The 26,529-nt window shown below is 38.9% G+C and overlaps 1 protein-coding gene across 5 annotated transcripts; it reads right to left on the reverse strand.

The window, feature by feature from the left end:
• Nucleotides 1-53: 53 nt before the first annotated feature.
• On the reverse strand, nucleotides 54-23,205 carry STARD3NL (STARD3 N-terminal like). 5 transcript variants are annotated; one of them, XM_027664998.1, is made up of 9 exons: nucleotides 23,122-23,205; nucleotides 12,364-12,660; nucleotides 9,806-9,883; nucleotides 7,853-7,930; nucleotides 6,112-6,165; nucleotides 5,900-6,017; nucleotides 4,320-4,418; nucleotides 1,248-1,317; nucleotides 54-543 (listed from the first exon to the last, which is right to left on the reverse strand). In XM_027664998.1, the coding sequence occupies exons 2-8, from the start codon at nucleotides 12,586-12,588 to the stop codon at nucleotides 1,265-1,267; spliced, it is 705 nt and encodes a 234-aa protein (XP_027520799.1). In that variant the 5' UTR covers nucleotides 12,589-12,660; nucleotides 23,122-23,205; the 3' UTR covers nucleotides 54-543; nucleotides 1,248-1,264. The 5 variants fall into 5 exon arrangements, with proteins under 5 accessions (XP_027520799.1, XP_027520801.1, XP_027520800.1 ...); XM_027665000.1 differs by lacking the exon at nucleotides 23,122-23,205 and adding an exon at nucleotides 22,903-23,016; XM_027664999.1 differs by lacking the exon at nucleotides 23,122-23,205 and adding an exon at nucleotides 22,570-22,675.
• Nucleotides 23,206-26,529: the final 3,324 nt, after the last annotated feature.

Raw genomic sequence — 26,529 nt, forward strand, 5'->3', positions numbered from 1 at the left:
GGTATATGCAGATTTTCTAATGACAAAGCAACAAAATATCATTATACATTACCCATGTTTTAACATTTTATTTTAGAAAGTGAACATATCCATTAAAAAAAAAGAAAATGCATGGAATTAAAAAAAAGTAAACATAAAACTAATGACAAACTGCAATAACATAAAATAATTTTATCTAGTGAGCCCCAACAATTATTAAATATACTTCCACCACAGAGGAGTTTTACTTCATTATATTACCAGTCTCTTGATTAGGTACACAAGACAACACTTTCCAGTAATTACCTAGTCATTAGAAGATCAACTTCAGGAATCATGGAATAATAAAATACATTGTGGACGAATACTTTCATACCACCTGGGAGGCAACCTAATATACATATGTCAACAACGTACATCTTCATGAGGTATTACAGTACATGGGAACCATTCCCTTTACTTTCTAAGGAGTAAATTCTCCTGTCAGCAGCTCCACCAGCAAGTCAGCCACAGACTCTGTTGCCAGTTTCCAAACCCCAACAACTTCCTTCCAAGATTTTCTTTCTGCAACAGATTAAACAAGTCAGGATGAATGAAGATGGGAGTAAAGAAAACAGACATTGTAAACACAGAGGGTGAAAAGGTCATCCACTCTTCCAGATGAGACCTTCAAATCAGAAGCTTCAGCTTCAAGGGTATTTAATATCTCCCATAGCTAGAGCTTTGCTGTGGGTTGGTGAAGAGAAAGCATGGGGCAAGATAATTCCAGAAGTAAATGAAGTAATTTCCAAAATAAGGAAATAATCTCTCATATTTAAACAAAGTACACTGCAAAAATCTTAAGATGCAGCTGGTCCAAATGTAACCCACTTGTAGTATTAAACAGACTGAAGAGGGGAAATACCAAAGTAGTTTCTCCCATGAAATCTTTACTTGCCCTAGACCTAAACGAAAGAAAATCTCTTCCTAGTACTCTTGCACTGCCATCTCCAAAGAAGTATCTCTGCTGCCTAGCAAAGAAAGGAGTTTTTACACATCTGGTCCACCACTGTCCTTTCCAGGACAGCAAACGAATAAATGTCGAGGACCCCACCTCCAGACTTTCAAGAGCCTGGCAGGATTTCCTGCTTCAAACTGCTAAGAGAGACAAAATGAGTTCTAAAAAGATGAACTCCTAAGAGTTAGACCACCATTCAAATTATTTGGGAAGGAACTAAGAAGAAAAACATACTTTTAGGAATATCCAGGTCCTATGCAAAGGAACTTACCTGCTTTCTCATATTTGCTATACAATTGGTTTTTCACTGTCTTGCTTTTCTTCTGAGTCTTCATCAGATCCTGAAAAGGAAGACAAAAATGCTATTAGATCAGCTGAGACAAGAGAAAAAAAAAAATGATGAAGGGAAAAAGAAAAAAATCAGACCACCACCAGTACTGGCTTATCAAAAGGCAATTCAAAGCAACTATTTCCCATAAAAATATTTACTTTTTCTTTCAGATTTCTTATCTTTTCAAATGTTTCACACTGAAAGTTGTTTGTGGGTTTTTTTGTCACAGTTAACAAACCCAAACCCCAGCACTGGGATCCTTCTTGAAATATCCTGTCAACGGATTCAGTTAGACTTCAAATTTTCATGACAACATACTCAGGACAATCAACTCCACATTTACTCACTGACAAGCAGATTTTTCCACTTGTCACACCCTGCCCCTTGGAAGACAACTTCAGAAGACACTTTCAAAGCAGCCAGAAATACTGCTTCTACAAATTAATAAATTCCATAATCTAGTGTTTTGGCAAGAGATTGTCTCACTCTAAGCCGGAAACCAGCTCCCTCTGCCTCTCCCTGACCAGTTCTCTTTTCCTCATGCCCTGCCCACTCTCAGCTCTCTGCTTTGACAAAGCCCTGGAAGGCATCAAAGAGAAATCTTAGCTAGTCACACGGCTACCTGCTCAGAGCCAGTTCCTGCTGGAGGCACTGCTTTGCAGGGAGGTGGCTTGATGGATCAGCCACTTTCAGCAGGGAGAGCAAGAAGACAGGAAGCAAGCAGGGTGAGCAGCACTGACCCCCATTTCCTGGACTTCCAGCCCAAGCCACAGATGTCTGTGCCCACACCTGAGGTGGCAGTCAGCCCTTGCAGCAATCAGCCCTTGTCAGGGACAGCTGAGGGAATTATCAGCACATGTCTTTCACCACACGTGTCTTGGGCAGTTTAAATGAGACTCCCAAAGAAAAAAATCCAACAAGGTGAGTAAAGAACTGTCTTTGATAAAACGCCTGTAGACTTACTTGGGCTTTTGGCCTGAATTTAAAGCTGAACTATGTACAGGCATTCCCTCTCACAAAGGAAAGGGACAGACAAAGGGGGGGTTAAGTATTTTTTTCTGGAAAAGTTACTCTGAAGTTTTTTCATTTTTTGTAATAGCATATCTGCCTTTTGTTTTGAAGCTCAAATTGTACAGAAACTGAATAAATTTACTCTTTCCAGGCTGATTTTTCACTTGCTACCTCCAGAACAGTTACTTGGTAACCAAGTCTGATGTTGAAGATGAAGGATCAATCCATACAAAGAAGTGGGCCTGGGGTATAGCCCTGGACACGTGTGCCTTCAAGAAAGATAAATATGCTGAAAACCCCAACAGAGTCTGTTTTAAACATCACCTCCTAAAAGCAAATATTTGTTCTTAGAAATGTTGCCATGTCAGCAGAGGGGTTTATTCCCCTCTGCATGATCACAGAGTTTCTTCCTAAATATTTTTCAAATCAATATGTAAGACTAACTAACCAAAAATTGCTCTCTTACACCAATCCATAGTTTGTCTTCTCAGAAAGAAATGCAGATTTTTGAAGAAAATATTTTGAACTATTTTTACTGTATATTATCTAGCAGTTTTACTTCGTGACTACCAGTGTGTGTGTTTAGTTCAAACATATCCATATGACTGTTTCTTTTAATCCTCATACCCACAAAGGGTGCTTAAACAAAGCAGTCAGGGCAGACTAGAAGGCACTTGAGCTGCTACTGAATCCCATTTGATAAGCTGAAATGAAGGGAACAATCATACACCTGTAGTCAACACATGCATGCTGAGACATGATACCTCACTGCACTTGCAACACTTACCCAGCCAAAATATCTAAAAAAAACCATGTTAGCTCCACTTATATTTCCTCTCACACTGTATATTCTGTTGCCAAGAAAAACCCCCAGGCTGAATCCAGTATAATACTTCCAACCATTATTCCTCAAGATAAACTCACAGTTTCAACTAAAATCCATTTTGACTTTGAATTATTAGTTATACCCGACATTAATGCTTTGTCACCCCTAGATGGAGCTCGAAGTCATTCATTAAGCCAAAATGCTCAGCACAGAGAAACCACAGAGACAGACATTAAAATGAAAAATATCACCATGTATAACTATATAATGCAAGATAGGCAAACTTATCTGTAGCAATTAGCAGATATTATTTTAATTATATTGCATAATACAGCATAGCCTTACAGAAGAGATTTATATTTTAGGATAAAAAGCCTGACATAGGATTTGGGGGTTCACACTGCATTCTCAGGTAACTGAAATACAGTCAACCCACAAAGAAATTACTCATTTCCTTGAAATGCTTGCAAACACATTCTGAAATCTTGCAGTATTTATATTTATTTTTGACTTACTCAGCTCATACCTCAACTAGAGCAAAGCATATGATACACAGAGTTAAGATGTACTTAACAGTAGCCACCAGTTTAATATACACACACAGCTAAGCTTTTTTACACAGAGAGGGCTTTTCTTTTTATGAGAACAGAAAAAGCCTTTGATTGAAACTTCAGCTTGCTTTATAGCAGTTTCAGGTTTACTGGCTATTCTAAGATACCCTAAAGCTCCAAGTTTAGGCTGCATTAAATAGTGCATGGCTGCATAAATGCTATTGCAAGCAGAAAAGAGATCACAGAGTCATAGAATATCTCAAATTGAAAGGGGCTTGTAAGGATCATCGATGGCAGAAGCAAACCATAACTTCCTCCTTTCAGTTGCAGTGCCATTTTCTTTCAGACTTACCTTGTTTTTAGTCAGAACACGACATACAATACACTAACTATGTGTATTGTAACCCGTCTGATAGGTAGTAACTAAACTGAATTACTGTATAAAAAGAATATACTGAATAAAAAAGAACCTTGCATTTTAGGATGGTAAAGCACACTTTTCATTTAAAAATAAAAACATGGGTTTTCCCCCTCACCCTTCCCCCGTTACCCTCTTGAAGGAGGTGGAATATGCAGGACTTTAAAGTGAATATGAAAAATCATTCACTATGTGAACGTAACTACCTGCTACAGATTCAGGAGGAGAATAGAACTGCCCGTCAGAGAGGACTCCTGGGTGAAGAAGAGCTGCTCGTTCAGAAGCATCCTGTGCTATCAAAAATCCTAAAAGAAAAAAAATCCAAAAATAATTCCTCAATACTAATACAAAGCATCCTAAAAATCAAATATTAATGAAGAATCTTGAAGACTAATGTATTATATATTAGCATTCTTAACAAGTTACTTCTTTAGATAAATACATTTTTAAAAAGTGTCAACAGTTAATTTAACATTTATGTCTTCTATTTAACTTAAGGCAACTAAGGTGACATGCACTAGCAAAACAGAAATACTGTACACATGAATTAAGGAATCCTTCCTTCTACTATGTGCAATTGCATGATTAGGATGCTGTATGCAAATTCATCAATATTCACTGGCTAACTAAAAATCTGGAGTATAATTTTAATGATCAGTGAAGTGCCACATATAACCAACTAAATGTTTTCTCGCTTGCTTCTCATTAATGGTTTGCTTTCACCTATCTGTCTCAACATACTTAATTTCTGCAACCTTCATGAAGTATTTACATGTGTATGCATAGAATACTTTCCTTGCCTATAAAAATTCAATATGAAAAAATGCAAAAAGTCTTTGAACTGGTTAGATTTCTTATCTAATTAGATAATGGTCTGACGCAGCTGTATTTTCTCACCTCCTCAAAAGACAAAAAAGTTACCCGAAATTTTTCTTTCTCTAGGCAAAATCCACTGTTCTCACTTAACCAACTTCTTAGAGTGGTGAAACAGAAGAGGGAAGGGATCAAAGTAGAAAGATTGCATTCAGAGCACAAAAAACACGGAGGCATCCATGCCTATGTAAAGTATACCTAACAGATAAACATGCCCTTCCAACAGAGTTTCAGCCTGTATTTCAGGTAATGATGCATAAACAACAGGCTGGCTGTATAATTACTCTCCTGCTTTTGAAAAATCACAAAGCACCTGTATGCTTTCTTTTCCTCACCACTTAAGCAATATTCTCTTTCAACTAAAACAATGGTTTTCTCCATTTAGTAGAATATATTGAGCGTCAGATGACCTGCTGCCTCGTCTTGAAGTGGCTGAAATTCATACTTGCTCTGGTCTCATTCTGCCTGTGCATGAAGAAGACTCTCCACAACACTTGTCTGCCTTTCCTTTTCTACCTCAAAAGAAGAGTTAGTGACATTGAATTAGTTATTGTGTCTAAAAGAGGAACCAGACACTTATTCTATGCATTACCCAAAAAAAAAAGTTTTACAAGCCCAAGTCAGTTAAAGTTTTGTATCTCAAGGATACAAAATGATATGCATTCCTAACGGCTTGAATGAAATGGTTGATCTGGTCCTTGTAACTTTTAACTTTGCCTCCCTAAATCAATTAAAACCTCACTTCTTTGAAGGCATATATTCCTTTCCCAAAAAAGAAAAATCATGCCATATGATTTAATTTTTCCCACAGCTTTTCAAATTTTGAGATGCTGAAAGAAGCAATATTATGCCAGCTAACAGGGGATCAAACACTGCCAACTGCAGCAATCGAGGGGAAATATCAAGAGCTTACTGTTTTCTTCTTCAGCTTCTTGTGGTAAGACTTTAAAGTCCAAGAACCAAGTTTCAATCCAGGCAAGTATGAAGGATATGATGGGGAGCACATAACCAAAAGCACCCTGTGAGAACAGCTGGGTGGAAACAAAACATTACAAAAATTATTCTACAGAATTTTGCTTTTAAGAAAACAACAAAGTAAAACAAACATTTGATTAGAATATATACCTGTGAAATAATTACTTTTGCTAATAAAAAGGCACTGGTCACTGCTGTTGTAAACTGAAAGAGACAGAACAGTTAAACTAATAAATGGATTTACTTTCCCATTTCTGCCATTATGCATTATTTGCAACTTTAAATATTTATTAACAACAGCAAGATCACATAGATTAATAAAATGTAACAAGCATGATACAACTAACTTAAAGTGTTATTAAAATAACCTCTTTAATAAACTTTTAATACAAACACCTCCAAACATTGATTTTCACACAGCAGATAACATTTGTGTAGCATCTCTACTGACTCAATTACATAAATTGTGATCTTACTGTACAATGCAGATGCACTTCTCTATTCACCAAGTCCCTTAAAAAAAACCCCAAACTACTTATGAACTTGGGAAAAAAGAAAACAGCAGTTGTTTCAAACACTTTTCAATACTATCCAAATCAAAAGATCCATTTCAAAGAACAAAACATCTTTACAGAAGTAAATTTGAATAAATGTTTTTATTCACACACTGATACTGTGAAAAATTTATCTCTTTGGAGACTTGATACTCTCTAAAAAATGGCAGGCTGCATAAAACATCTTAAAAAATCCCCCAAAAGCAGTGAACAAGTATTGTTCACTTAAGCAAGGCTTCTATCTCTACTAGTGCATTTGGGTCCAGCAATTCTTTAAACAGCAGAACCTAACTAGCCAGTTAGCTTCTGGCAATCATAGGTAGGATGTTAAGATCAAAGGCTTCTGCAAAACCTTCAGTGGAGCTTTATATATCTAATTGCTTACTACCATGATGGGTTTACTCTCACAAACAAAGGCATCAAGTTGGAGGATTAAAAAATACTCCAAAGCTACGCAACCAAGAGCAAGGATTTTTAAGATATGCATTAAATATAAGGACAGTCAGAGCAGCAGCTACCATTATGTACATGTTTGTGCCATGCTAGTAATACAATTTATAAAAATCATGGCATGTAGCCTCAGACTACAAAACAAACTGCATGCTACTCACCTGGAGAAAGTTATACGTGAACATGTTCTACATGCACCTAACACAGTGCAAGGGAAGAAAAAAGTACTGATCTACTGATCCACAAAGTACTAAGCCAGCAATATGCCTGTTGTATTACAATCTGTAATTGTATTGACTGGTGGAAGTATGAATCTGTCACCAAGTTTTGCCTTCTTATCAACACAGTACAGCTGCACTAAAGATATTGGCTCCAAACCACTGTGATTGCCTACAGTTCTCAAGAGGTTCCTTTTTAAGAAGCGATGCATATTCAGCATTTTGTATTGCAGCATGAAGCAATACAGGTACTACACCAAAAACTTTAAAAACTAAGAATGTGGGAGTTAATGGAAGCTGGATCTCTGGTACAATAATGTCAATTCTTGTTTCTGAATACGGTTCACTATTTCAAATGCAAATATATTTCCAACATTAATTAACAAGTCAGAGGTAACAAGTAGTTATGACTAGCCATCCATACTGGATTAAAAATAAATCTTCAATTTGTATTAACATGATACCTAATAAGAACCACACCCACTGTACTATTAAATTCTTGCCTCTAGGTTGAAAATCTTCCAGAAAAGAAGTTTTCAATGTGTTACTGTATAATGAATTTTTATATATAGCATCAAGAGGATTCTTAACATACAAGTGTTAAGCGGCAACTAAAATTTTGTCTGATCCATTCTAGTAAAAAGTCCATTATGCTTGGCTACTACTCACAGCTATTGCCCACCAATGGCGCAGTCTGCACATTGCATATGCAAGTATTAACACCTTAAATCGAAAGACTGCCAGCAGCTATAGAGAAAGGAAAAAAATATTTGTTGGTTAATTCGGAACACAGAAGAACCACGAGATTCTCATCTCACTGAATATACTGACTGCTTACAAAACAACTTAAAACAGGACAATGTAAGTTCTGTTATCAAGAAACAAATTCGAATGTGTGCTTATAAAACAGAAATAGAACATAATTTCCCATTTGTAAAGCAAATTATAACATTCACATGCCTACATAGGCTCAGATATGCAAGCACAGGCAATTCCACAAATAAGTTAGAAACATAAGAAAACTACACAAAGTATGTTCATGATCATTTTACCTGACTGGAATCTAAGCAGTTAAATCTAGATGCAGTTACTCCAGCAAATACCTTGAGCATCACTGTGCATCTCACTGATCTTAGTGGTGTGCTACTGTACAAGAATATCATTAAAAACTGTAAAGACTTCACAAATGCAACTAGAAAATGAGAAGAATTTTTAAAAACAATTTTCTACTTACTATACTTCTAGTATTTTTTTAAGTATTAGCATTGCAAAAATCCATTATTCTTTATGGAAATGCCTGCACTATCAAGTCATTCTGACTATTTTGCAGTAAAGAAAGGTAAGTTATGGTATTTCTAGGCCAGAAAATTAAATCAGTAGCAGACAGATGAGATTTCTGATCAGGGACCCTAACCTTCAAATTCCTTGTTTATTCTTGCGTATTAGATTGTCTCCAACTTGTTTTAAAGATGTGTTCAGAATCTAAAAGATGTGAAATAAATGCTTAAAAATGTACTATGGCTACAAGTACAATGAACCCATTTAATCTTATGCAAATGTGTAGTGGAAACAGAGGAAATCCTGTATAAGCCCACAAATCATTTTGCAGAATTCGAATGATCTAGTCCCTTCATGGGGAATAAAAATCTATTATTTCGCATTACATGTTCTTAATCCTTGTTTCAACTATGGGACAAAATAATTTCCAGAGCATCAATATTTACAGGTAACATTTTTTGCCTTCTGCAGTACGGTACATTGTGGGGAACCTGCCAGCAAAACAGCGAGAAAGGGAGAAGTATCATAGTTTGCTAATTTATGAAATTTTTGTATCCAGTACCTAAGTCCATTTGACAGAGCAAACGGTCTGATGCAGAAGCGAGGATGGGTTTTTACACCAATTTCAAAGAGAGATTCTGCATATAGGCATTAATACATAATGACTGATAGCAAACCAAGTCATCTCTGCCAGGCAAACAAGTTCTGGCACAATTAACGATCTTGCAAAAACATGGGGCCTTTTAGGAAAACCATAAAGAAACACCTTTTATTTGGGCCATGCAGTGCAAAATGCATTGCAACTTCAAAGCTACAGTGCTGCTGAAAGACAGGAATTTCCTAATACAGTAGGATGTAATCTGTTCTTAGTGTTTGAGTTAAAACACAGAAATCTGAAAAAACCTGAGCTATGATGGCCAACCTGTGAACAAGTGTCTCCTGACTGCAACCAACTTATGCCTGTGGAAGGACAAAAACATTGGTTTAAACAAAATGATTTTATAGCTGGAGGACTACAGGTCTTGTCCTCTTAATGAACTGCCTTTGTGTTACACCAGTCTTACATTCTTCACTGAGTTTTTCATCTGCTTTTCCATTTCCCCCAAAGCTGAAGATACAGTTTCAGTGTCTCTAAGCTTCTCCATCCACAGGCTCCACGAGCCTGCTTCCAGAGCAGGACTGGGCAAACCCTAGAGGAGTGAAACTTTGCACAAGTCTTTCTGATCTAAATTAGCAAGAAAAGATCAGCCTTTTCACAGGACTCAAAGTAGGAAACACCTGTGGAAGGAGGAACAGAGAAACTATAGTTTTGCTGCTCTTTTTTCTTTTTGGAAGAACACTTACAAATATATCAAAATATGAAGAAGAGTAGTCATAATGTAGGACTTCTTTCTCTAAGGTAGTCTCAATGCCTCCTTTTACCTACAAAGAAAAAACACCACATACAGCTTTAGAATAGAAGTTACTGAAAACAAAATACACACAAATGTGCAGGGTGAAACTAATGATGTACAAGAAGATCCTTAAACTAAATACAGAGGACCTATATGCTAAGAATGTTAATTTCAAGATTACTGTTATTTGTTTTTCATGATTATATACACTTTTTAAAGTGAAAATATTTAGGATTATCCTCTGGCCTAGGCAAATTACATTTCAGACTGGCCCAAAATAAAAGCAAACAAATTGTCGAGGGAAGAAGAAATGATTAAATGTAAGGTCTGTTACATGGATACACAAAGCATTTTATGTCTTATAAGGAGGATCAAAACAGCTGATCAAAAAGCCACCCAAAAGCGAGATGTCATTAGTCACATGTCAGCAAATAGGAAACAAAACAGTAACTGAATTTATACTTCAGATCTTTTCCTTATCAGCACACATTCAGTTTATTTTAGAAGAGCTGAGCAAAAGGACCCACTATAAAAAACACAGAAGCTGCAACTATTAGATCATTCTCCCACAAATAACTAACATGCAAGTTTAATTCTTTCATTTGCTAAAGAGATACAAAATTACATCTTCCTTAGTCACTATCTTTCTTTCTAGCAGAAGGATTCATCACTTTACTGTTCAAACAGGCTTAGGAAAAAAATAATTTAAGATGTACTGGGTCAGAGAACAAGAGGAATATTTGTCTTAGTGGAAAATTAAAAACCTCAGTGTCCAACTCGTATTGTTTTTAATATGAAATTCTGTAATTAAGCACTGCATGAAATAGTTATGTAAAACAACACCAACAGAAGGCTTTGAGCTTGACTACTGTCATCTTTCTAAGGAAAGGAGGTACCAAAGCAGGCCAACGACATATGCTCACCATCTCAAAGCAATGCAGTCTAGACGCTTCCACACTTTCCCAACTATACTGCTGGACAGTGTTTTCCTGAGACTATTCACTGCAACTCCAAATTTCTTTTATTTCTTCTCCTCTCCCTCGCCTCTATGACTACCTGACAAATAACTTTCTAAATACGGTTTTCTCTTGGTTACTCTACTGCATCAGGTGTGATTGTCTGTTTCTAGCATAAATAAGGAAGATCAACTTCCCCCCCTCCAAGCTGTTCACTGTACGGCTGTGTGAGCACCATGTTAACGTAAGGATGAACAGAGAACTATGAAAGCCTTGTGTTTTGTTCAAAATGCCACGATGCTATTCCCTGCAGCATTTAAAAATAATCTACTTCTAAAGAAACTGGAAAATAGCAAGAAAGGGAAAACAATACTTACAGGAACCCTCACAGCAATTCGGAAGTCCCATCACTTATGCACCAGTGACAGACAGTCCTAACACACTGCTATTTGGCTTCCCAAAGAATAATACAATTAGAAAAAAACAGAACAAAACTCCTAACCACAGGTCAGATCCCAGATATCACATGCGAGCTTCTAACATCATGACACTGGCCTAAAAAAAGAAATGCATCAGAACACTATGCTGCTTTTCTAAGACAAGATAACTTTACACACTAGGTACAATAATCTTTCCACCGAGAGAGACAACAGAAGTCTAGTCCTAAAATTACAGCATTCAGGAAAGCAAAGCCCGATTTCTCAAATTAAAAGCAAAATGAGTATTTTTCACTGTTTGAATGAACTATTGAACAGTCAGCTCCATGCCAAATCAATAACCAAGGTTATTTATCTTGTAAAGAAGTGCTGACAAAAAATATGTACTCAAGATCTTTCTTGTCTAGAAAAGGGATTCCTCCCTAGTATGTCCTTTCTTAAATGCAAACTTTAGATTATTTCTTAAAATTCCGCTCAAGAACTAGGATGGTACTTATAAAAAAACAACATATCATCTATCCTATTGCTTTCTGGAAATTTTAGGAGAAGAGCCTCATTTGCCAAATTACAAATCATGGAGTTAAAACTGTGGGTGTTTATGCTTCTTAAATACATCCTGCCATACACAATGTATAACATACTAACTTTGCCTCAAAGAAAACACATCACAGCAAAAGACAATTTTTTGCCATTGGAAGTCTTTTCAGGGACTGACACCTCAATCAAATCACTAACTTAAAGTTACTTAGAAGGCAAAGTCTTGAATCCTGTTAAAATGCACACTTTTTGCCAAATTCAAAGATGTAAGGTGACATTTTTGTTTATTTGATGCCTGAGGAGTTAACTGGATTTCCAGTGGTTTCTTCAGCATGGCTCACAGACTACGGAAACATGAAAAGCTTTCATGATAAGAAGATAAACATATATCCTAATGAATAAAAGTAGATGCAGTTGAGTTGATACCATGGTCATGAAAGCTTAAAAGTAATAAGCTGCTTAAATTCAAACAGATACAAATAGCATATAATTTGGATAGAAAGAAGCAACTTATTAACCACCTCCGAAGTGAATAAATACTTCAATAAAGTCTAAAGGGTACTGAAAAGACAACTCACATTTAATTCTATTATCCACAGCAAGGTTATGAATAAGAGATCAAATGTAACAAACAAACAGAAAGTCCGTCTGACATCCGAAATGCCTTTCTTCTCTCTGCCTTCATATGACTCGATCCTTGCCATCAGCTGCGCTGGGTTGATGGAGTGGACATCCCGCAAGGAAGGACAAGATTCCACACTGCTACTGTGAGCATTTTCTGCGTCACCTGGCACCCGATTCATCCTGGGTTTGCTCAGAGTGGTCTTCTTCCAGTTTCACCATCACTAGAAGGCTGATCCATAAAGAAAGGATTTCTAAACAAACAAAACCAAAACACATTAGTCACAAAACCTCCGCAATTCCAACAGGTATTTTCTTTTATGTAAGGTCTCTTTTTGCTAAACTCATGACTAAGAATTAGGAGAGTAGGCTCTAAAAATTGTTCCTAAAATAATGTCTAGTCTCCCTTCATCTCTCAGAGGATTTGTGAAACAAGAGAATTAATGTTCAATTAGACTGACGGAAATAAGGGAGCACTGTCCAGATTTAGATCTACATACAATTCCAGAAAAATGGTAGTATTAGCTACTAGCACATCCAGAGCTGACATAACCAGAAGATTAGAAGTCCAGCCCCTGAATACTGTAGTAATCATTCTATAAAGCACATACGCTATAAATTCAGCTGCTATGACAACTTAGATTGCCAGACAGTGTCTCCCTGGGGAAAAAAGTATGTAACCAGTGGTTAAAGGTCATGCAATTACCCTAAGCCTCTTCTGACTACAAGGCTTTTAACACCAATTTTTAAGTTAAATTTCTTATAAAACTGGAGCAGTTAGATGTATTATTCCCTCAAATCCTCCATGAAAACCTTTTTCCAATTAAAGCTTCTAGAAAGAGTGGACTAAGAAGGTTACAAAAGTTTCACGGAAACACACAGAAAATTTAATTTTCCACAAAATGCTCAGAAGATTAAGCTATATATCCTGTGGTACAAATCACATCAGACAAGTTTTTGCAATGCTGGGGGAACAGCTTTTTGAAATTTCAGAACAAAACTTTGCCTCCTCCTGTGGGGATTATCTTTTAGTAAACCACAAAAAAGAAATTCCTTCCCACTCCTGTATTTCAACAGTGTTTCAACTTCAACCTGCAAGAACACAGTCAGTCAAAGCACAACAGGGGATCTGTAACACACCACTAGGCAAACACCAGGGAGGAGACAAGGGCACAGGGGAAAACTAAAGTTGGTTCAGGGAGCTGCACAGACATCACAGCTGAGGAAGAGGCAAGCCAACCAGGGATGGTCAAGGTGAAGTCACACAGAACATCCTTACGGCAATTGAAAGCACCAGACAAGGACGGCCGAGCACAATACAACCTTAAATCTTCCTCCTATGTTTCTACAGCAGCTGCCTCAAACATGGGTGGTAAAGAGCTGTAGAGGGGAGAGACATATGTGGTATGTGTTTGGTCAGGTGTCTTGAGTGCTACCATGACCTTTGGGTCAAGGGTGTGAGCAGAATCACTGTACTCAAGTGCTATAAACAACACTTGCTTTGTACTGGAACTCCTCCCAGCAGGCCATAGGAAACCGTCTGTGATGAGATATAAACATCAGATGAGGCCATCAATGTCAATAATGAAAAATAAAAATAAAAGAAAAAAGCCAAGTAACACGTGCACCTCCAAAAAAATTTCCATCTACACTGGCTAAAATACATGACTAACTTTTTATTTTGCTGTGGCACTCAGTGCCAATTATATAGGAAGTTGTTACTTCCAGTCTGGATTGTTGCTAGCTACAGCACAGTATGGAAATGCAATTAGTACAGCCAGAGCTAATTGTTTCAGGATGTGCTAGTTCAGCATCCATTTGCCTTGTGAGGCCCTCTGCAAAGAGAAAAGCATGGTCTTAAAATGCACTGGCTACCAGTTTGTTTTGAAGTGTGACTCAAAACTTCGGATTCAGTTTACAAATTCCATGTAGTCTGCACAGACCGGTTTTTGCCTTAAAGCTCTCTGGATGGGGGATACAGCAAGGGAATTTGTCTCCAGCTTTGCTCTGCCTGCTGATCCATCAGATCCACATTTGGACATATGGCAGGGCTTGTCTCGTCACACTGAGCTGCCATCACAATGTTGAGATTCTTTACCTGAACAGACATCGCCTGGCAGCTTTATGCACTCATACCACCAGCTCTGCAAAATGATTAATCACAAACTGCGTGCTAGAGGATTGTTTCCCATAGTTTCTTTCATTAATAATAATAATAAAAAACGTTCCTTTGTACGTGAATGACATCATCAGTTATTTCATCACACCAACATTCTCAGGTGGTTTCAAGTGGGCATATAAAAAGCAAAATCTTCAATCCTTTCTGGCAGCTATCTTACAGGCACTTGGGGACTATTAAAAAGCAACAGTTGCCTTGGAATGTCATACAGTCACCTGGCCAGACATTTCCATACCCATCTCAGCATTCCCTGGCACTTCCAAGGCACCACTCATGCCCTGGCTCTCTTGCCCATTACAAGTTTGTAGTGGGAGTAAGCTCTGCTCTTTCCTTGGCTCCATTTCTCCATAGGTTCCTGCTTGTGCAAAACAGCCTGTGTTTGGAAGGGCTCCAGACCTGCTGCCTCGTCAGGAGCTGCCATTTTTCAGCTCTCCATGTGGGCAACACAAGCGCCAGGCAGGCACGAGAGCGCTTTTCATGCATCCCTGGGCAAGAAACTCAGTGGTGGAGAGAGTTTAGGAAGGCAAAAAAAGCGTGCTTGTCATGGAGATGTGTCACACTTTTGAAAATACCACACAACTCTTCTGTGTGTGACTGTTACTGATCCTCATTCTCACTCCTCAGGAAACAGGGACTGCTTCACCTATATTCATGCATATTACTTGAGTTTTTGCATCCGAAGTGATACAGGACACTGGTTATTGTTCTTTTTAAAAAAAAAATAATTTAAAAAGAGAAAAAATAATTATACACTAGGGTTTTGAGGTTTGGATTTTTGAATGCCAAAATACAAATTTATGCAGAAAAAAATACATTAGCAAATAAAGAGAGAAAATCACATTCTTAAAACTTTTGAGTTTTTTTCCTAGAAAGAGCCTTCTTAGTGCATCGGTTATCTGCTTTCCTGTTTCTCGTAAAGGTTAATATTTTATAGACAATTTTGTTTTGTTTTTTTTTTTTTTCAACATGAGTTACATATTATCAGAACTGTTGTATCATCTCTAGGTTGACCCAGTGTCTGCCTCTGATTTGAAGGAGTCTGGGTGCACCTGGCAAGCCTTCTTTTGGCTCCAGGCAGTCCCATTGTTTGGGTTATTCTATATGACAAATTTCAGGAAGGATGTGCGGTCAAAAAAAAGTATGTCCTATGAAGAAATGATGTTTACAGACTGGCATGTTCATTCTCTGCAGAGCCTCGGTGAAGGACTCTTACCAGGAAGATGAACAGCCCATAATTCATAATCTTGCCAGAAACCCTATGGGCAAACTTGCCTGGAGAGGTGGAGTTCATAGCAACTGTGTTGAATATAAACTGTGCCATTAATTCTTTGCCACAAGAGACATGTGAGTGAGACAGAAATTGGTTTTCCCCATGCAGTCCCAATAGCATATGGCCCTCCACAAGATGTAGGGGATTTGCAATGTTCTGGCTCTGACTTTCCTTTGCCAGACTTTACGTGATGGTTTTTCAGGCTAAACTGAGGATTGCCTTAACCAGCTCCTGGCTACACCTGCACATTGCAATAATGTTTGTGAGCATCTGTCCTGAAACAGTTGGAAAAATAAAATAAAATCCTGTTTCCATGTATAAGCCTTGTGTTACATGTCTTTGAAAGTGTTCTTGGAGCTAAAAAACTGCTGGTATTTCAGCCAAATAACAGTCTTATTGTTATTTGAGTCGTCATGAGTGCAGAATAGAATATTCAGCTGGAAGGGAGAGAAAGAGTCACCTAGTCCAACTGTATGACCACTCCAGGGCTGACCAAAAGTTTTAGTATGGCATGAAGGGCAATACCCAAATGCCTCTTAAACACTGACAAGCTTGGGGCATCAACCCCTTCTCAAAGAAGAGTCTTACAGGGTTTGACCACCCTCTTGTTAAAGATATGTTTCCTCCTGTCAAATCTAACCCTACCCCGATGGATGCAGCTTTCAGCTATTCCCACATGCCCTGGTACTGGGTACCAGCGAGGAGAGATCAGTAATCTCCCTTCATCTACTAGGCAGGTGAAATGACAGAATCTATAAGCTTATTGAAATGTAAAAACATTTAAGAGGGAAATCAAAAATCCTGAAATAAGAATCCATACCAGTATATTGGTGATATACTTTATCCTCACTCCCCTTGATTTCAAGATATGTAAGATGGTAACATTTCTCTTTTCTTTTCTTCATAACTGCATGCATTCACTCAACTACCACTAAAATATTTAGCTAAGTAAGTTTTATATACTGACCTATTCCAAGTTATAGACAACAGTGGTTTTTTTCCTGGAAAAAAAAGGCAAGTTTGCATCTATTTAAATTAAAGCAATTGTGTGTTTTGGTTTTTTTTTTTTGGTTGGTTGGTTGGGGGTTTTTTTGTTTGTTTTAACACTTAATTCTTATGGCCGTGACTCAAGCTTCCAAACAGAGAATTAAATTCCAAAACTTCCTAGTAAAATAAAGATTTTACACTTATTAATAGTATTAATTAGTATAATAAGTGAAATGCAAAGTAATCAAGTTTAGGACTGCAGTCCTTCCCTGTCCTCAAAGTCTAATAAAGACTAATAAATACATGGTGAGAGCTAGCCCATGATTTCAGGTTACATTTACAATTAATGTAATTATTTTCATTCATACTGAGAGAAGCACATGGCACACACTGCATGTGACAGCTTTACACATATCTTAGAGATGCACTATCAGAACAGTACATCTCTTTCTATCATTATTCTAACCCTCTCCTTCCATTCTGTGGTCTTTGTTTTAAATTATTTTTGTGTTTACTACACTACTGTATCATACATGATCAACAGCACCTCTTATGTTATTTTTTTTTCTTTCCAAGGAAAAAAACACAGAGCAGAATTTAACTGAGATGAGATAACAGATGTGACTGAAAAAAAAAAAAGGTTTACTCAAAGGCTATCAACAGCTCAGCAAAATCAAAACTGAAAGTGTCACACAGATGCAATTTTTGGAAAAGGCAATACTAGTTTAGGTTAAGATACCAGAGAAATCATATCTGTATAAAGTAACTAGACACACAGTGTAACACTGTGTCACAGTTGCTGTTGAAACATATTTAAAACATAGAATACCTATTATATATGTCTCTGACAACACTAAATATGGCCCAAGAATTCCCACCATAAACAGCTTTTCTGTGAAGGCTAAAAAAATTCATCTGAAAATATTTTTTCTTTCCAATGAGTGAAACAGGATGACATGGCCAATCTAATGGCAAAGATGCTGAAGCACTGTGAAAACTACAAGGCTGCAGAAAAGCCGACTCGGAGAGAGCAGTAAAGTTCATTCATTACAAAACAAAAGAATAATGCATTTCCTTGCCAAAAACGTTCCTCATATGCCAGTTCTTTGCCTCTCCTCTCCTTACTAAAAGAGTTATTTTCTGACAAAAGGGCTTACATTGCTGCTTACACTACCTGTTATTCTGTAGGAACACAATAGATGGCACAGATAAAACCAAAATTTCTCAGAAGAACAGAGGTTAATACAGTAACTGGTATTATAACACTAATATTCAAATATGTAAGTTATACTTAAAGGCAACTTCAGATAATGGTCTTCAAGTCAGCAAGTTCTGAGTCGACAGCTTTTTGCGTGAGGAGGAGCCTGGGCAATACCCCATCCCACAGCCAGGGTGGGCAGTATCCACCTCACAGTGAACAGCCTGTCACAGGCACTCCAGGATTTCACCCAGTGTAGTACAGTAGGCCAGACCTGAGTTTGCTAAACACCTTATCTAGAACCAATGAAAGACCTCAGGGTCCAGGAACTAAGTGTCATAACCATCTGCTCTCTCACCATCACGAAGTCCAACGTCATTCTTTATCTAGGCATAGACACCTTTATCTTGGACAGAATATACTGCTTTGGTACACTGCTTATTCAAAGTCCAAGAAAATGAGACTATCTGGCATAAAGTTGTATTAACCTGCAGGAGTATTAGCAGAATTCTCTCAGTGTGTTTTCTAACAACCCTAGCATGCACCCAGATTAAGAGCCAACACAGATAAAACCAAATTCTAAGATGAAGTAATGAGGATTGTAAATCAGGGGGAATAAAAATCCCAAAGAGCTGGAGACTGCCTCCAAAGCTTACCTGGACACATTTTTTATACTGTTCTCTACTATGAATGCTATAAATGAACAAAACCCACTCTACTGACGTACGCTCTCCCTCTTCTGTTTATATAACTGCAAGAACTAATTTTCATGAAATCTGCTTGTAGCGGATACATTACTAGTGACCTCCTGATATCATTGCTCCCATTCCTGAAGGGCACTTAAATCCCTTCCAAGCTGCACTCATTCTGTCTCTAGCTGTAACACATCATTGCCTCAGAAGCATTTTAAGGTTTCAATGCCTTTAAAAATACCTCTCAGTCTGAAGCACTGTTCTGTTCAAAACAAATGTTCCTTAGTGAACATGAGGGAATATTTAAAAAAACCCCAAACCAATAAACAAACCAAACCAAACTAGACACTTCAATAAAATAAGACCGAAAATTTCAAACTGATACACACCCACAAAATTCCCCAGACATAAGCAGAAGATACTGTAGAGTATTGTGGCAATACTCTAGATTTTCAATTAAGCAACACAGCAGGAATTACAAGTTACAAATATGCAACACATTTAAAGACTGGGAAGGTTTCCCATCGGAGGGGCAGGGCAAGATTTACCAGCACACAGGAGAGGACTCCTTACAAAGTTTGGCTTTATCTGAGTGTTCAGACCTAGAGTAGCTCTGCTTGATCCTGAAGTAACAGTTCTTACCTTAAATAACTTCTACCTGTAAAAAATCCAAAATCACAAACAAACAAAACCAAAACAACAAACCACCAGTTTCCTTGAGAAAGATGTTTCCCCAATTTCCTATGCTCTAATGGTGACCTAACAAAACTAACAGGGCAGTTGCACACATCCTGCATTTGTACGGAACAATATTTTTCTCAGACCTTTGAAAGAAGGTGAAAAAGAGAAAGAAAAAAAAAGGAAATAAATTTTTTAGGCTACTAGAACATCTGAGGGAACAGAAGTGTCACCTTCCCCCATCCCAAGAGTGAGACTCAGATTCATAAAGTCAAATCAGAGTCCTCCAACCTTGGACTAGTTTTTCCCTACAGCTGAAGAAGCCCTGCTACTTGAGCCATGTCCTGCAAAACACTGCTGTCCTTTTCCAAACACTTCATTTTTTATTCTGCAAGAGCTGAGAAAATGGCAGAGTAAACAGCTTGTAAATTTGGCATCAGCATTTCCCTTACTTTTATCTCCATTGTCTCTTCCCCTCAGGACTCCTTCTCAACAGCATATCCCAGACTTTCACTTCTAAAATGAACTCAAACCAGATATGTGAAAGAGCATGTGAAAGAACAGCTCTTCAGAGTCATCCTCACCTGGCTCTGGTTGCCCCCATCTAACTCTGGGGTCCTCAACATCAGAAGGACGTGGATCTGCTGGAGCAAGTCAGCTTGAAAAGCTGAAGACAGGGTGAGTGAGTTGGGGTTGTTCAGCCTGGAGAAGAGAAGGCTCCAGGGACACCTTAGAGCATCTTCCACTACCTAAAGTGGGCCTACAAGAGAGCTGGAGAGGGACTTTTTACAAGGGCTTGTACTGATAGGACAAAGGGGAGTGGATGCAGATTGAAAGTGAGCAGGTTTAGATTAGGTATTAGGAAGAAATTGTTTACTGTGAGGGTGGTGGGACACTGACACAGGCTGGCAGAGAAGTTACTGATGCCCTATCACTATACTGGTTCATTACATTGGCTACTCATACACATTTGTTTGCTTGTTTTTCTCCAGAGCAACAATAAACATATGCCCCAGGGCTGCTAGCCAGATACTACTTGGACAAGCAAAGCTATTCTTTTGCTAGCACAGAACTGTGGGACTCTTCCTGAAACAGGTCAGTCATTTTATGTATTACTGAGAAACACCCAGGATTCTGTCACCCACTCAAAAGCTATTCCACAAAATGGTGCAAAAGTTTACCCCAGGCAAACTCAAGGCCTAAAAATTCTTCAGAGCTCTTAAAGAATGCAGAATTTTAAGAAATTGACATCCACTTTAGAATGCAGGACAAACTTTTAAATATTTTTTCATGCCTAACTCCTATTTTATATCACTTAAAGATGCTTCAAAGCAAAAGAAAATATCAGGTTTTACATACTACCTCCATTTTATTTCTTAAGGCTTAAAGGACGTTGTAAGGAAATAATTACCCAGTTCAAACAGCAGCAAGTTCTAGAAAAGACCTACATCTGAACCTTCAGCAGAAAATATTTATTTTAACACACTTCCACATAATTTATCTAGTTTTGCTGTCAGTGTAAGATAGAAATTAACTCCTGATGTCTGAAGAGATGCTGCTTCAGGGCTTCAGCCAATGACTGAGTAGCTGAACTTCATATGAAAAGCGTGATATCATTACAAGATATTCATTTGGTTCTTTACAAACATTACTTTTTTCAACCTTTCATTTTTAATCCTACTCCTAGCTGAATTTAAGACAGCGAGGCAGAGAGGTAATGTGCAAGTTGTCTTTTAACACAATCACTAACGACTTCAAATTAAGAACAGATTTTGAGCAGATACAGTTAAATTAGAGAACGTTTAACAAGCAATAAATCTGTGATCCTTTGAAGTGACTCAGATGAGTTTGCTGGATGTTGCTGCCTAAACATGTCAAATCACAGTTCCTGCTGTCACAAGTGTGCTTTATCATTACCATGTCATCAATATCTTCTGAAAAAGCACTGATAATACTGTGTATGCTGACTTAACTCACTGAATGAAATCATTAGTCCTGCTTACTAGAAATAAGGTTTGGCCCTGTAAAACATTTCAGCAAAAAAGCTTTAATGTTTAACTAGAATGGACTGACAAAGTTTAATATGGTAGTCTAAATACATTCTTTCACATGAACAAAGGCCTAGAACTATTGTGCTAAACTCAGTTTGAAAAAATCATGGCTAAATACTTGAGAATTTATGAAAATTAAACCCCATTGCATCAAGCCAACCACACTCAAATACACCAAAAAGAAGACCTAGTCCATCTGAACTAAGGTTAGTATTTCACAAATTTCAGCATCATTAAAAAGGTCAAATATTTAAATACTTAAAGTCACGGATTTCTGTCATAACAAGAGGACCACTGGTGCATCTGATGCAAAGTATCTGGCCCTGAACACCGTCAACAAACCAAGAGAAACTGAATCACTGCATCTGGCCTACTTAAAACTGCAAAGCTGATGAACAACATCTACTAAAAATAATAACAACACTATTGACTTATAAATAGAAATGGGCTTTCTCGCAATGCTGGATTGACTAACAATCCCCCAAAACACTAGGATTTCTAGCATAAACCGACAATTTTCACAGCAATTGATGTTCAACACAATTCTACATCGCATTATAAAAAACAAGATGACAAATGCACATAATAAAATGTATTGACAACACTGTGCAGAAACACAGCAATGGCCTTATACCTCTAAGCACACTAACATGATTTAAAACACTAATATGATTTAAAACAAACAAACATACAAACAACCTCTTTCTGCAAGTTTAGTATTTGAATATTTTCCATGTTAAAGTCAATCAGTGCGTCTACTCACACCTGACTACAGCGAAGTTGGGAACTGCTCAGCATAAGCAGTTCATCAATGCGTAACTTGAACTGATAATGGAGATTAAATCACAGTATTGAGAGCTTCGCCAGCTCGCTCTGCAGATCTACCAGGGCGACCCTTCAGATACATGCAAAACGCCACATTCCAAGAACGAATGACCCACTTTAAATTCGGCTTCTGAAAATGGATAGCGCCTCTCCAAAGTTGCCTAAATCCAGCCCGACGCTAAAATTAACCCTCAGCAAAACATTTTCCCGCGACGGAAACCGGAGGTTCACACGCCCCGGTCTGTTTCACACCGTTACCAGCAGGACAAACAGGTCGCCGTACCTCCGTGAGGATGTATCTGCCGGACTAGGATCTCAAGGAGAGGGGAAAAGCAACCCTCCTCCTCCTCCAGGCCTGCCAACAGCAGGAGCGGCGCAGGGCATGCGGGAGGCGGGGGCGCAGAAGAGGCGGCACTGCCCGCCGAGCATCCCCCGAGACCCACAGGTACCCCCCTCCCGCAGAGGGACCCCCGCCCCGCCCGCCTCTCGCATGTGACCTCCTTACTCCTTCCTTCTTCTCCTTCCTCTTCCTCCTCCTCCTCTTCCTCCTCTCCCTGCCCCCGCCAAGCGCCGCTTATTCCCCCCCCCCTCCGTCCCAGGACAGCGGGCGACGTACCTGGGGAGCCAAAGGCGCCCCCTCCGCGGGGAGAGCGGCGGCACCGCCGTGGGAGGAGGTGGGGAAAGGGAAGGGAGGGAAGGGAAAGGAGGAAAGAGCCGGGCCGCAATGGCGGCCCCGCCGCCCCTCCGCCAGCAGGACGCCCCGCATCCCCCTCGGCCCATTCCCTCCCATGTCCCCCTCGCCCCCCGCTCCCCGGGGGCGGCAGGGACGCTCACCCCAGCGCTTCGCTCCGGCCCGGACACACGGGCAGCGCCGCAGCAGCGCCGCAGGCCGCGGGGACGGGCGGGGCCGCCGGGCAGGAGGCGGGGTTCGGCCCGGCGCCTCAATCCCTGCAAGGAGCGGGGGATGCGCCGGGACCGGCCCGGGACAGACACCCCCGCGGCACTTGGGGGGGGACACACGACGGGACGGGACTTCTAGCTGTCGTTGGCCCAAATTCCACTTGTGCCTTGTCATAGCATAGCCCTTATCTTTGCAGAAATTAGCAGGAGAAAATCTTAGAACTGCAGAATATTCTGAGTTGGAAGGAACTCGCAAGGATCATTGAGTGCAGCACTTGGCCCTGCACAGGACCATCCCAGAGAGTCACACCACGTGCCTGAGTGTATTGTCCAAATGCTTCTTGAACTGACAGGCTTGGTGCTGTGACCACTGCCCTGGGGAGCCTGTTCCAGAGCCCAACCACCCTCTGGGTGAAGAACCTTTTTCCAATATCCAACTCAAACCTCCCCTGATGCAACTTCAGGCCATTCCCTCAGGTCCTGTCACTGGTTGCCAGAGAGAAGACATCCAAGTGTGGTTGACATCGTGAAAATATGGCAGAAAATCAACCAACCAGCCGCTGAAGAAAGTAATCCTTTCCTTTCGGAAGCATTGTCTCCATCCTTATTGAAGCCCAAAGCTTGTCAAATGCTTATATATGTCATAAGGTTTGTCTGCAGTTCAGTGATGCAGGCTAGATCCATGATACACCTAACAAAAAAATGTATGTATGCTGTACATATCAAGTTATACCAAGAAAAAAAGAACAAAATAAAATTTATCACAGCTATTATGTTATAGTAGGGAAGTGGAGGAAGAAGGGTTAAAAGATAGGTCTGGGAACTGTCCAGCTAGAAGGCACCCACTCCACCCTGCCTGGCTCCCTCCACTAGACCCCAGCTCTTCAGAGAAATCGGTGCACAGTAGCTGCAGCAAGGTGATGCTGAATGCTGGGTGTTCAACCTGGAATTAGAACACTGCTGGAAACAATACTCTAAGCACTTATTATAAAAAAAACATGGTAAATGATAGCTGAGGTGAATTACTTCATCTTTGTTCCACAAATCCAGAACACAGTAAAATGTCCTCTCTACTTCTTTTTTTTTTTTTGCTAATCATTTCTTTTTAATCTAAGTTTGTAAACACACAATCACTTTACACTTTTATGCTTTTTATCCAAGTTTATTTATTTTGATTATCTATCTTTGGCTTTGGTTTTGGATTTCTTTCAGTTATTGTACTAAAGATCACCTCAGGCTTTCAGTCATATAACTATTTTTAGGAATTACTGTTACTTTTCATGCAAAGAAAAAGACTTTTGAACCTCAGTTGACAGCCTGTATTTTAATTACCTGTCGCCAAATAGGTGTGATACAAGTTGTTTAACACATTGCAAAATGGAAGCAGCAGCCCTCTGTCACAGCATACTTTGAAATAAACGTATTTTGGAATAAAGTGTGGTTGAAATTTAGCTGAACAGATAACACATGAAAAGCCACTGTTTTCAGGCCTCATTAGTAGTTATAAAATATAAAACAAGCCCAGCGATGTCTTGAAATTATAGCCAATAAATAGAGGCTAGCTTTCAGATGACTAAAGCCTGTGCAGGTTGTGTGTAACCAGTAACATCATGAGGAAAGCAGAACGCTCAATATTCCTGCATATTCTTGATGGAATGATTTCTTATAATCCAATAATGAAATATTATATATTTGGTAGTTATAACCAGCTGAGACTTAGACCTGATAGTCAGCTTGCTGGTTAATGGCAAAAAGGAGATCTGACTGCAAGGAAAGGACTAAGTAGAAGGCAGTTAGATCGTAACTCTAGAATGGCTCTTCTATTTTGTAGTTATGCTAGATATAGGATTAGAAGAATAGCAGAAAAGCCCCAAAACCTAAATTCCTGAAAATGTAGATGTTATAGAAATTTTTGACACTGGGCTCTCATCTCCATTAGATAGGTTTATTGGCACAGATCACTTATGATATCTGGTATCTCAAGCTAACTGCCTAAACAAGGGACCATGAACGAAGAAATCCCTGGGCAATTATACCCTTACAATCTAAACTCCGCATCCCTCCTGTGACAGTCTGGACCAACACCCATATTAGTGTCCGGTGTCTTCTTGCTCTTCGTTGGTTTTCTGTTTCATTATTGAGTGGTTGCTATGTGGTCATCTTCACATCCTCTTATGGAGGTTTCGGTGGGGGTTTCGGTCAGTTCTGTAGTCTATGTTGTAATATGGTTGTTGCAGTTCATATACCACAATCTGTGGGCTTTCCACTCCAGCTATTAATTTTTAAGTAGTAGTTAAGCTGCCAGCTTTGTCTAGTCTACCTGTTATTAATGTTCAGATTGTTAGCTCCAGGTTTCACTATAATCCATATTTGATTTACACAACCTAGCCATAGAGTTCAGATAAATTCATCTTACAGCCTAAGAATTCAATCTACTTTTGTCAAGCAAACACTTAGCTGCTTTCAAATAATATAAATTTTTCAGTATTAGGAGTAATGAGAAGTAGCACCAAGATCAATAGAGAAAACACCTTTTTTAAGTTACTTGTGTCTGTTAGTGCAACTTGACTCTCTCTTCAATCTTCTCATCCTGTTGACAACCCTTCTAGAGGGTTGAGTCAACCCCTCTGATGACAACTGGGTGAGTTTAAGCTGTAGAGAGGTGGAATACTAGGAAAATTGATGGTTGGCTTTAAGGGAAAGGCATGAAGCAACTATGGAAGGGAGGGGGAAAAGGGATCCTGGATTAGACCTAACAGAGATGAAAAATCTCTGTCTTAAGATAACAGATTCATCTGTCAGATTAACGTTGAAGTCTCTGCCTCCTAGGTGGCCTATCTCCTCTCCTCTGCAAACTTTGTCAAAATACTGTTTTACAGAATCCTAATCGGTCAAAACCAGTGTTTGTTCTGCTTTTCCTGTTCTGCAGGGTGTATGGAGGGGATCCTGATGGGTAAAAAAATGTTCAATTCCTACTGCAAGGACATCACATCTTGCATTAATCAAGGAAATTCAAGTTAGGTTTGTTGAGAACACTTTACTAAGCTGTACTAAAAACAGTAATTAAAGTGCTTAGCACAATATGGTAAGGCTACGTTTTCTAATCTACTGAGAACTTGGAGAGACAAAATATCTTACTGTGTATCACACAGAGTATTGTTACTAGATGTCTTTATTTCAGACCACATTAGTGAGCTAAACAAGAACTTAATTTTGATTTTATAATCTGCTTCTGCCTTTGGATAGGAAATTGAGATTTTTTTTCATTTACATTCAGTAACCACTGGGGATCTGATTTCAGGAAGATTAAATTATATAGCAGTTGGCTTTGAAAGTCCTTTTA

The sequence above is a fragment of the Corapipo altera genome, unplaced genomic scaffold, assembly GCF_003945725.1.
Source record: "Corapipo altera isolate COAL_440 unplaced genomic scaffold, ASM394572v1 89, whole genome shotgun sequence".
NCBI classification, from domain to species: Eukaryota; Metazoa; Chordata; class Aves; order Passeriformes; family Pipridae; genus Corapipo; species Corapipo altera.

What these genes read in the sequence shown, in the direction of transcription:
- STARD3NL (XM_027664998.1), bottom strand. Translation starts at nt 12,588, where the DNA reads ATGAATCGGGTGCCAGGTGACGCAGAAAATGCTCACAGTAGCAGTGTG. An exon ending in TGTGGATAATAGAATTAAAT is followed by an intron (nt 9,884 to 12,363) that starts GTGAGTTGTCTT and finishes TTTTCTTTGTAG; the next exon opens with GTAAAAGGAGGCATTGAGAC. An exon ending in CTTCATATTTTGATATATTT is followed by an intron (nt 7,931 to 9,805) that starts GTAAGTGTTCTT and finishes CTTTCTCTATAG; the next exon opens with CTGCTGGCAGTCTTTCGATT.